This window comes from Oncorhynchus masou, unplaced genomic scaffold, assembly GCF_036934945.1.
Source record: "Oncorhynchus masou masou isolate Uvic2021 unplaced genomic scaffold, UVic_Omas_1.1 unplaced_scaffold_2150, whole genome shotgun sequence".
Lineage (NCBI taxonomy): Eukaryota > Metazoa > Chordata > Actinopteri > Salmoniformes > Salmonidae > Oncorhynchus > Oncorhynchus masou.
Genome location: NW_027008627.1, coordinates 23,160 through 35,767, shown reverse-complemented (window position 1 = coordinate 35,767; position 12,608 = coordinate 23,160). Strand labels below are relative to the sequence as shown.

The window sequence follows — 12,608 nt, the reverse complement described above, 5'->3', positions numbered from 1 at the left end:
TCCTCTAAGAACCCCCGAACGCTCCTCTAAGAACCCCCGAACGCTCCTCTAAGAACCCCCGAACGCACCTCTAAGAACCCCCGAACGCTCCTCTAAGAACCCCCGAACGCACCTCTAAGAACCCCCGACCGCTCCTCTAAGAACCCCCGACCGCTCCTCTAAGAACCCCCGAACGCTCCTCTAAGAACCCCCGAGCGCTCCTCTAAGAACCCCCGAACGCTCCTCTAAGAACCCCCGAGCGCTCCTCTAAGAACCCCCGAACGCTCCTCTAAGAACCCCCGAACGCTCCTCTAAGAACCCCCGAGCGCTCCTCTAAGAACCCCGAACGCTCCTCTAAGAACCCCCGAGCGCTCCTCTAAGAACCCCGAACGCTCCTCTAAGAACCCCCGAACGCTCCTCTAAGAACCCCCGAACGCTCCTCTAAGAACCCCCGAACGTTAAACACCTCTAGTTGTCTCTAGATGTGGAGGGTTAAACACCCCTAGTTGTCTCTAGATGTGGAGGGTCGACTCCTAGTTGTCTCTAGATGTGGAGGGTTAAACACCTTTAGTTGTCTCTAGATGTGGAGGGTTAAACACCTCTAGTTGTCTCTAAATGTGGAGGGTTAAACACCTTTAGTTGTCTCTAGATGTGGAGGGTTAAACACCTTTAGTTGTCTCTAGATGTGGAGGGTCGACTCCTAGTTGTCTCTAGATGTGGAGGGTTAAACACCTCTAGATGTCTCTTGATGTGGAGGGTTAAACACCTTTAGTTGTCTCTAGATGTGGAGGGTTAAACACCTCTAGTTGTCTCTAGATGTGGAGGGTTAAACACCCCTAGTTGTCTCTAGATGTGGAGTTGTCTCTAGATGTGGAGGGTTAAACACCTAGTTGTCTCTAGATGTGGAGGGTTAAACACCTTTAGTTGTCTCTAGATGTGGAGGGTTAAACACCTTTAGTTGTCTCTAGATGTGGAGGGTTAAACACCTCTAGTTGTCTCTAGATGTGGAGGGTTAAACACCTTTAGTTGTCTCTAGATGTGGAGGGTTAAACACCTCTAGTTGTCTCTAGATGTGGAGGGTTAAACACCTTTAGTTGTCTCTAAATGTGGAGGGTTAAACACCTTTAGTTGTCTCTAGATGTGGAGGGTTAAACAGATGTGGAGGGTTAAACACTCTAGTTGTCTCTAGATGTGGAGGGTTAAACACCTCTAGTTGTCTCTAGATGTGGAGGGTTAAACACCTCTAGTTGTCTCTAGATGTGGAGGGTTAAACACCTTTAGTTGTCTCTAGATGTGTCTCTAGATGTGGAGGGATGTAGGGTTAACACCTCTAGATGTCTCTTGATGTGGAGGGTTAAACACCTTTAGTTGTCTCTAGATGTGGAGGGTTAAACACCTCTAGTTGTCTCTAGATGTGGAGGGTTAAACACCCCTAGTTGTCTCTAGATGTGTCTCTAGATGTGGAGGGTTAAACACCTTTAGTTGTCTCTAGATGTGGAGGGTTAAACACCTTTAGTTGTCTCTAGATGTGGAGGGTTAAACACCTCTAGTTGTCTCTAGATGTGGAGGGTTAAACACCTTTAGTTGTCTCTAGATGTGGAGGGTTAAACACCTCTAGTTGTCTCTAGATGTGGAGGGTTAAACACCTTTAGTTGTCTCTAGATGTGGAGGGTTAAACACCTCTAGTTGTCTCTAGATGTGGAGGGTTAAACACCTTTAGTTGTCTCTAGATGTGGAGGGTTAAACACCTCTAGTTGTCTCTAAATGTGGAGGGTTAAACACCTTTAGTTGTCTCTAGATGTGGAGGGTTAAACACCTCTAGTTGTCTCTAGATGTGGAGGGTTAAACACCTCTAGTTGTCTCTAGATGTGGAGGGTTAAACACCTCTAGTTGTCTCTAGATGTGGAGGGTTAAACACCTCTAGTTGTCTCTAGATGTGGAGGGTTAAACACCTTTAGTTGTCTCTAGATGTGGAGGGTTAAACACCTTTAGTTGTCTCTAGATGTGGAGGGTTAAACACCTCTAGTTGTCTCTAAATGTGGAGGGTTAAACACCTTTAGTTGTCTCTAGATGTGGAGGGTTAAACACCTCTAGTTGTCTCTAGATGTGGAGGGTTAAACACCTCTAGTTGTCTCTAGATGTGGAGGGTTAAACACCTCTAGTTGTCTCTAGATGTGGAGGGTTAAACACCTTTAGTTGTCTCTAGATGTGGAGGGTTAAACACCTCTAGTTGTCTCTAGATGTGGAGGGTCGACTCCTAGTTGTCTCTAGATGTGGAGGGTTAAACACCTCTAGTTGTCTCTAGATGTGGAGGGTTAAACACCTCTAGTTGTCTCTAGATGTGGAGGGTTAAACACCTCTTGTTGTCTCTAGATGTGGAGGGTCGACTCCTAGTTGTCTCTAGATGTGGAGGGTCGACACCTTTAGTTGTCTCTAGATGTGGAGGGTTAAACACCTTTAGTTGTCTCTAGATGTGGAGGGTTAAACACCTCTAGTTGTCTCTAGATGTGGAGGGTTAAACACCTTTAGTTGTCTAGATGTGGAGGGTTAAACACCTTTAGTTGTCTCTAGATGTGGAGGGTTAAACACCTCTAGTTGTCTCTAGATGTGGAGGGTTAAACACCTCTTGTTGTCTCTAGATGTGGAGGGTTAAACACCTCTAGTTGTCTCTAGATGTGGAGGGTCGACTCCTAGTTGTCTCGAGATGTGGTGGGTTGACCCCTAGTTGTCTCTAGATGTGGAGGGTCGACTCCTAGTTGTCTCTAGATGTGGAGGGTCGACTCCTAGTTGTCTCTAGAGGTGGAGGGTCGACTCCTAGTTGTCTCTAGATGTGGAGGGTTAAACATCTCTAGTTGTCTCTAGATGTGGAGGGTTAAACACCTTTAGTTGTCTCTAGATGTGGAGGGTTAAACACCTTTAGTTGTCTATAGATGTGGAGGGTTAAACACCTCTAGTTGTCTCTAGATGTGGAGGGTTAAACACCTTTAGTTGTCTAGATGTGGAGGGTTAAACACCTTTAGTTGTCTAGATGTGGAGGGTTAAACACCTCTAGTTGTCTTGATGTGGTTCTCTTGATCGTACGTTCTACTCTCCGTGTCTGCCGCGGACCGGTACAAGGAGGCGCGCAATGGATTATGGTCATTGTAGTTAATTACCATGTTTTCTGCACTATACACTATGTAGACTATTGGTCTGTTGGAAACTACAACTCCCTACTACATCACACAGTTCAGTCTGGTCTGATTTATCTCTAGAGAAACTACAACTCCCTACTACATCACACAGTTCAGTCTGGTCTGATTTATCTCTAGAGAAACTACAACTCCCTACTACATCACACAGTTCAGTCTGGTCTGATTTATCTCTAGAGAAACTACAACTCCCTACTACATCACACAGTTCAGTCTGGTCTGATTTATCTCTAGAGAAACTACAACTCCCTACTACATCACACAGTTCAGTCTGGTCTGATTTATCTCTAGAGAAACTACAACTCCCTACTACATCACACAGTTCAGTCTGGATCTGATTTATCTCTAGAGAAACTACAACTCCCTACTACATCACACAGTTCAGTCTGGATCTGATTTATCTCTAGAGAAACTACAACTCCCTACTACATCACACAGCTGGATCTGATTTATCTCTAGAGAAACTACAACTCCCTACTACATCACACAGTTCAGACTGGGTCTGATTTATCTCTAGAGAAACTACAACTCCCTACTACATCACACAGCTGGATCTGATTTATCTCTAGAGAAACTACAACTCCCTACTACATCACACAGTTCAGTATGGTCTGATTTATCTCTAGAGAAACTACAACTCCCTACTACATCACACAGTTCAGTCTGGTCTGATTTATCTCTAGAGAAACTACACATTGAGCTCAGAAAAAAACGGAATAAAATAGAATTCAAATAATTAAACCCCCCAAAAATTATTTGCATTTTATTATTATTTTTTTTTTAAAGATGTAAATTAACCAATATTTAATTTAATCACTCTGCAGAGACACACACAGTTCCTACATTAATCTGTGTATCTCCTCCATCTTCCCTCTCTCTCCTCTCTCTCCTCCCTCTCCTCTCCTCCCCCTCTCTCTCCTCTCTCTCCTCCATCTCCTCTCTCTCCTCCCTCTCCTCTCCTCCCCCTCTCTCTCCTCCCTCTCCCCCTCTCCATCTCATCTCTCTCTCCTCTCCCTCCCCCCTCTCTCTCCTCCCTCTCCCCCCTCTCCATCTCATCTCTCTCTCTCCTCTCCCTCCCCCCTCTCTCTCTCCTCTCTCTCTCCTCTCCTCCTCCTCTCTCTCTCCTCTCTCTCTCTTATCCCTTTCCCCCCTCTCCATCTCATCTCTCTCTCCCCCTCCCTCTCTCTCTCCCTCCTCTCAATCTCCTCTCTCTCCTCTCTCCCCCTCTCCATCTCTCCCCTCTCCTCTCCTCCCCCTCTCTCTCCTCTCTCCTCCATCTCCTCTCTCTCCTCTCTCTCCTCCCTCTCCTCTCTCTCCTCTCTCCTCCCTCTCCCCCCTCTCCTCTCCCTCCCCCTCTCTCTCTCTCTCTCTCTCCTCCATCTCATCTCTCTCTCCCCCTCTCTCTCTCCTCTCTCCCCCTCCCCCTCTCTCTCTCCTCTCTCTCTCCATCTCATCTCTCTCTCCTCCCTCTCCTCTCTCTCTCCCTCCTCCCTCTCCTCACTCTCTCCCCCTCTCTCTCTCTCCTCTCCCTCCCCCCTCTCTCTCTCCTCTCTCTCTCCTCCATCTCATCTCTCTCTCCTCCCTCTCCTCACTCTCTCCCCCCTCTCTCTCTCTCTCCTCACTCTCTCTCTCCTCCCTCTCCTCTCTCTCTCTCCTCCCTCTCCTCTCTCTCTCCTCTCTCTCTCCTCCATCTCATCTCTCTCTCCTCTCTCTCTCCTCCATCTCATCTCTCTCTCCTCTCTCTCTCTCTCCTCCCTCTCCTCTCTCTCTCCTCCCTCTCCTCTCTCTCTCCTCCCTCTCCTCTCTCTCTCCTCTCTCTCTCCTCCCTCTCTTCTCTCTCTCCTCCCTCTCCTCTCTCTCTCCTCTCTCTCTCCTCCATCTCATCTCTCTCTCCTCTCTCTCTCTCTCTCCTCCCTCTCCTCTCTCTCCTCTCTCTCTCCTCCCTCTCCTCTCTCTCTCCTCCCTCTCTTCTCTCTCTCCTCCCTCTCCTCTCTCTCTCCTCTCCCCCCTCTCCATCTCCTCTCTCTCCTCCCTCTCCTCACTCTCTCTCTCCTCCCTCTCCTCTCTCTCCTCTCTCCCCCCTCTCCATCTCATCTCTCTCTCCTCTCTCCCTCTCCTCCCTCTCCTCTCCCCCTCTCTCTCTCCTCTCTCTCCTCCCTCTCCCTCCTCTCCATCTCCTCTCCCCCCTCTCTCCCCATCTCCTCTCTCTCCTCTCTAGTTGGGTTATATAGATGAGGACTGCATCACTGAGATGTCCGTCAGCCTGAAGATGTCCAGACAGAGCACCCTACAGCTGGTCAATGAGGTGTGTGGGGCTGTATTTTATTCATCAGTAGAGGTAAGGGGTACGGGGGGTTCGTCAGTAGGGGTACGGGGGGTTCGTCAGTAGAGGTAAGGGGTACGGGGGTTCGTCAGTAGAGGTAAGGGGTACGGGGGGGTTCGTCAGTAGAGGTAAGGGGTACGGGGGTTCGTCAGTAGAGGTAAGGGGTACGGGGGTTAGTCAGTAGAGGTAAGGGGGTACGGGGGTTCGTCAGTAGAGGTAAGGGGTACGTGGGGGTTCGTCAGTAGAGGTAAGGGGTACGGGGGGGGTTCGTCAGTAGAGGTAAGGGGTACGGGGGGGTTCGTCAGTAGAGGTAAGGGGTACGGGGGGTTCGTCAGTAGGGGTAAGGGGTACGGGGGGGTTCGTCAGTAGGGGTACGGGGGGGGAGGGGGTGCCAACAATGTACAAGCGGTGGGCCAAATGAATATAGGTGGAGACACTGTGTATATCATTGTGTGTGTGGTGTTGACGGGTTTCACCAGTAGATGGCAGTATAACACAGCTGATTGAATGAACACTGACAGTTTAGTTTATACATTAATTCATCTGTGTGTAGATATATATGTTTTCTTTCTATAGATAGATGGATATATAACACACACACACACACACACACACACACACACACACACACACACACACACACACACACACACACACGACCAGCCAAAAGAACTCCTACAGGGTTTGTCTTTATTTTTACTATTTTCTACATTGTAGAACAATAGTGAAGACCTCACAACTATGAAATAACACGTATGGAGTCATGTTGTAACCAAAAAAAATGTGATTTAATTTTTCTATATATACACACTGTGTGTGTGTGTGTGTACAGTGGAAGTACGACCAGACCACTGCCACCTACCTGTTGCTGCTCTCTAAGAAACAGAGAGGGAAACCTGTCCGGATCAGGCCTCAACTTCCTGTCTGTGATGTCATGTCCTGTTCACCTCAACGCTTGGGAGTACAGGTCAGAATCTACTGCTACCTCTCTTCTCTGTCTCTCCCCTATCTCTGTCTCTCCCCTCTCTGTCTCTCCCCTCTCTCTCCCTCATCTCTCCTTCTCCTCTCCTTCATCTCTCCTCCTCGCCCTTCCTCTCTTTCTCCCTTCCTCTCTCTCTCCCTCCTCTCTCTCTCCTTCCTCTCCCCCCTCCTCTCTCTCCCTCCCTCCCTCCTCTCTCCTTCTCCTCCTTCATCTCTCCTCCTCTCCCTTCCTCCCTCCCCCTCTCTCTCCTTCTCCTCTCTCCTTCCTCTCTCCCTCCCTCCTCTAGCCTTCTCCTCTCCTTCATCTTTCCTCCTCTCTCTCCCTCCCCTCCTCTCTCTCCCTCCCCTCCTCTCTCTCCCTCCCTCCTTTCTCTCTCCCTCCCTCCTTTCTCTCCCTCCCCTCTCCCTCCTTTCTCTATCTCCCCTCTCCCTCCTTTCTCTCCCTCCTTTCTCTCCCTCCCCTCTCCCTCCCTCCCTCCCTCCCTCCCTCCTCCGTTGCCTTGAAAAGTGAGTAAACATATTTGTTCCTTTTCTCTTCTTTTCTCTTCTCTCGATCTCCCTCCTGTCTAAGAAGACTCTACTCTTCGATGATGATGATGCTGAGGAACGTTGCCATGACGACGACCTGCCCTGGGTTCCGCTCACACCCCAGCAAGAGGTCAGGGGGTCATCTCTCTCTCTCTGTCTGTTTCTGTCTCTGTCTCTCTTGTTATCAACATTCTTGTTTCTGTCTTCCTAAAGAGAGCGACCTGTCCGTCAGCTGAAAAGAGGCGGGATCAGACTAAACACGCCCCCACTCCGGAGAGGGAGCCAATCGCACACCACCACCGTCACCAGGAGAGGCGGGACCGATGCCGGGAACGGACCAATGAAAACAAAGAGAACGTTGCCGTGGCCAATAAGGATGCTGATATATTTGCTTTGCCCGCCCGCCGATCCCCAGTAGCCAATAGGAAGGCAACTCGGCCCAATAAGAGGGTCTTGACAACACCAACCCATAATAACACCAACAAGGTTGGCAACAAGGTTGACACACCCCAAGGTAAGACCACCCACACACACACACACACACACACACACACACACACACACACAGAGACAGACAATACACACAAACACACATCCTGATTCCGTTTGAGTTTTTCCCAAATGTAGTATTTTTTTCTCTTTTGGGAGGGGAGGGGGGTTTCTCTCCAAATCACACTTTATTTTAACGGTGTGTTTCTGTGGCTCACAGCTTTTTAATCCCAGTGATCACCTCTCAATACGGTGTGTTTCTGTGGCTCACAGCCTTTTAATCCCAGTGATCTCAATACGGTGTGTTTCTGTGGCTCACAGCCTTTTAATCCCAGTGATCTCAATACGGTGTGTTTCTGTGGCTCACAGCCTTTTAATCCCAGCGATCACCTCTCAATACGGTGTGTTTCTGTGGCTCACAGCCTTTTAATCCCAGTGATCTCAATACGGTGTGTTTCTGTGGCTCACAGCCTTTTAATCCCAGCGATCACCTCTCAATACGGTGTGTTTCTGTGGCTCACAGCCTTTTAATCCCAGTGATCTCAATACGGTGTGTTTCTGTGGCTCACAGCCTTTTAATCCCAGCGATCACCTCTCAATACGGTGTGTTTCTGTGGCTCACAGCCTTTTAATCCCAGCGATCACCTCTCAATACGGTGTGTTTCTGTGGCTCACAGCCTTTTAATCCCAGCGCGGTCACCTCTCAATACGGTGTGTTTCTGTGGCTCACACTTGATTCCCTACTAATTTCAATACATTGAGTTGATTCACTACTAAAGTCCAATACATTGAGTTGATTCCCTACTAAAGTCCAATACGTTGAGTTGATTCACTACTAAAGTCCAGTACGTTGAGTTGATTCACTACTAAAGTCCAGTACGTTGAGTTGATTCACTACTAAAGTCCAGTACGTTGAGTTGATTCACTACTAAAGTTAAATACGTTGAGTTGATTCACTACTAAAGTTAAATACGTTGAGTTGATTCACTACTAAAGTCCAGTACGTTGAGTTGATTCACTACTAAAGTCCAGTACGTTGAGTTGATTCACTACTAAAGTCCAATACGTTGAGTTGATTCACTACTAAAGTCCTGTACGTTGAGTTGATTCACTACTAAAGTCCAGTACATTGAGTTGATTCACTACTAAAGTCCAGTACGTTGAGTTTATTCACTACTAAAGTCCAGTACGTTGAGTTGATTCACTACTAAAATCCAATTCATTTTGTAATATTGTTGCGTTCTGTTTTATTGCCTGGATTCCGTGTGGGGTTTTAAAGGGACATACCACCCCACCCCCCCACCACCACCACTCAGAATCAGAAGTGGCACATTTGCAAGTAAATTGTATTCTGGTAATAGTCACTTCAACAGCTTTTTGCCGAAGACGCTCATATTCATCTGATTTATCTCTCTCTCTCTCTGTGTAATTATGATCACTGTCGACCCAAAGGTGTGCCCCATTTTGTTTTATAATAGCTAACCTAATGCTAACTAGCGTGGCTAACGCCGTAACAGTTATTTGTGAATGAGTGGAATGCTAATGTTGTTAGCTATTAGCTGTTAGCCCTCTGCGTTTCAATGAGAGAGATGAGGATGGTAGGTTTATAATGTATCTTGCTGTCTCAGCCTTTCACTGGATCCTGGCTTTTACTTCTGACAAATAATACAGACTAGATATAGAGAGAGAGATAGATAGATATACAGATAGATAGATAGATAGATAGATATTTAGATAGATATACAGATATACAGATAGATAGATAGATAGATAGATAGATAGATAGATAGATAGATATAGAGAGAGATATACAGATATATATGTGTATAGAGATATGGAGATATACAGATAGATAGATATACAGATATATATAGATAGATAGATATACAGAGATAGATAGATAGATAGATATACAGATATATATAGATAGATAGATATACAGATAGATAGATAGATAGATATACAGATATATATGTGTATAGAGATATGGAGATATACAGATAGATAGATATACAGATATATATAGATAGATAGATATACAGAGATAGATAGATAGATATACAGATAGATATAGATAGATAGATATACAGAGATAGATATACAGATAGATAGATAGATATACAGATCAATAGATATACAGATAGATAGATAGATATACAGATAGATATACAGATATATATGTGTATAGAGATATGGAGATATACAGATAGATAGATATACAGATATATATAGATAGATAGATATACAGAGATGGATAGATAGATATACAGATATATATAGATAGATAGATATACAGAGATAGATATACAGATAGATAGATAGATATACAGATCAATAGATATACAGATAGATAGATAGATATACAGATAGATATACAGATCGATAGATATACAGATAGATAGATATACAGATAGATATACAGATAGATAGATATACAGATAGATAGATACATAGATAGATATAGAGATATAGAGAGAGATATACAGATATATGTGTATAGAGATATGGAGATATACAGATAGATGGATATACAGATATATAGATAGATAGATAGATATACAGATAGATATATAGATAGATAGATAGATATACAGATAGATAGATAGATAGATAGATAGATAGATATACAGATAGATAGATAGATATACAGATAGATATATATACAGATAGATAGATAGACAGATAGATAGATATACAGATAGATAGATATACAGATAGATAGATAGACAGAGATAGATAGATATACAGATAGATAGATATACATAGATAGATAGATATAGAGAGAGATATACAGATATATATGTGTATAGAGATATGGAGATATGCAGATAGATAGATATACAGATATATATAGATAGATAGATATACAGATAGATAGATAGATAGATAGATATAGAGATATAGAGAGAGATATACAGATATATATGTGTATAGAGATATGGAGATATACAGATAGATAGATATATAGATATACATAGATAGATAGATATACAGATATATATAGATAGATAGATATACAGATAGATATACAGATAGATAGATAGATATACAGATAGATATACAGATATATATAGATAGATAGATATACAGATAGATAGATAGATATACAGATAGATAGATATACAGATAGATAGATAGATAGATATACAGATAGATAGATAGATAGATATAGAGATATAGATATGATATAGATATATATATATATGTGTATAGAGATATGGAGATATACAGATATATAGATATACAGATAGATAGATATACAGATATATATAGATAGATAGATATACAGATAGATAGATAGATAGATAGATATACAGATATATATAGATAGATACATAGATAGATATAGAGATAGATACATAGATAGATATAGAGATATAGAGAGAGATATACAGATATATATGTGTATAGAGATATGGAGATATACAGATAGATAGATATACAGATATATATAGATAGATAGATATAAGGATAGATAGATATACAGATATATATAGATAGATAGATATACAGATAGATAGATAGATATAGATAGATAGATATACAGATAGATAGATATACAGATAGATAGAATACTATATAGAGTAATACAGACTAGATAGATAGATAGATATACAGATAGATATACAGATAGATAGATAGATAGATATAGAGATATAGATATGATATAGATATATATATATATGTGTATAGAGATATGGAGATATACAGATATATAGATATACAGATAGATAGTAATACAGACTAGAGATATAGATAGATATACAGATATAGATAGATAGATATATAGAGTAATATATAGATATAGATATATAGAATAATACAGACTAGATAGATATAGATAGATAGACAGATATATGTGTATAGAGATATGGAGATAGATAGGTAGATATAGACACATATAGAGAGATAGATAGATATATGGACAGATATATAGATAGATAGATTGAGATATAGATATATTGAGATAGATATAGGTGTACATATAATATCGATAGATATAGGTGTATATATATAGATAGATAGATGGATAGAGAGAGAGAGATAGATGGATGGATATAGCTAGATATATATATATATATAGCTATAGATAGATATAGATATCTATGACCAGTTTTTCACTAATAATATTGATGTCACACACTCTCTCTCTGTGTAATTTATAGCCCTATATAGATAGATATATACATATATAATATTGATGTCACACACTCTCTCTCTGTGTAATTTATAACCCTATATAGATAGATAGATGGATATATAGATAGATATCTATGACCAGTTTTTCACTAATAAGATTGATGTCACACACTCTCTCTCTGTGTAATTTATAACCCTATATAGACTTATAGATATATAGATATCTATGACCAGTTTTTCACTAATAATATTGATGTCACACACTCTCTCTCTGTGTAATTTATAACCCTATATAGATATATAGATATATATATATATATAATATTGATGTCACACACTCTCTCTCTGTGTAATTTATAACCCTATATAGACTTATAGATATATAGATATCTATGACCAGTTTTTCACTAATAATATTGATGTCACACACTCTCTCTCTGTGTAATTTATAACCCTATATAGACTTATAGATATATAGATATCTATGACCAGTTTTTCACTAATAATATTGATGTCACACACTCTCTCTCTGTGTAATTTATAACCCTATATAGATATATATATATATATATATATATAATATTGATGTCACACACTCTCTCTCTGTGTAATTTATAACCCTATATAGATAGATAGATGGATATATAGATAGATATCTATGACCAGTTTTTCACTAATAATATTGATGTCACACACTCTCTCTCTGTGTAATTTATAACCCTATATAGACTTATAGATATATAGATATCTATGACCAGTTTTTCACTAATAATATTGATGTCACACACTCTCTCTCTGTGTAATTTATAACCCTATATAGATATATATATATATATATATATATATATATATATATATATATATATAATATTGATGTCACACACTCTCTCTCTGTGTAATTTATAACCCTATATAGATATATATATATATATATAATATTGATGTCACACACTCTCTCTCTGTGTAATTTATAACCC

General features: G+C 41.6%; 1 protein-coding gene across 1 annotated transcript in view; it reads left to right on the top strand.

The window, feature by feature from the left end:
* Window positions 1-12,608, top strand: part of LOC135533000 (maternal embryonic leucine zipper kinase-like) — a 45,534-nt gene that overhangs the window by 14,290 nt on the left and 18,636 nt on the right. The window contains exons 11-14 of the mRNA XM_064960411.1: window positions 5,389-5,475; window positions 6,326-6,460; window positions 7,049-7,132; window positions 7,216-7,516. Coding sequence (XP_064816483.1) covers window positions 5,389-5,475; window positions 6,326-6,460; window positions 7,049-7,132; window positions 7,216-7,516 — 607 coding nt within the window. The remainder of the gene's footprint in view (window positions 1-5,388; window positions 5,476-6,325; window positions 6,461-7,048; window positions 7,133-7,215; window positions 7,517-12,608) is intronic.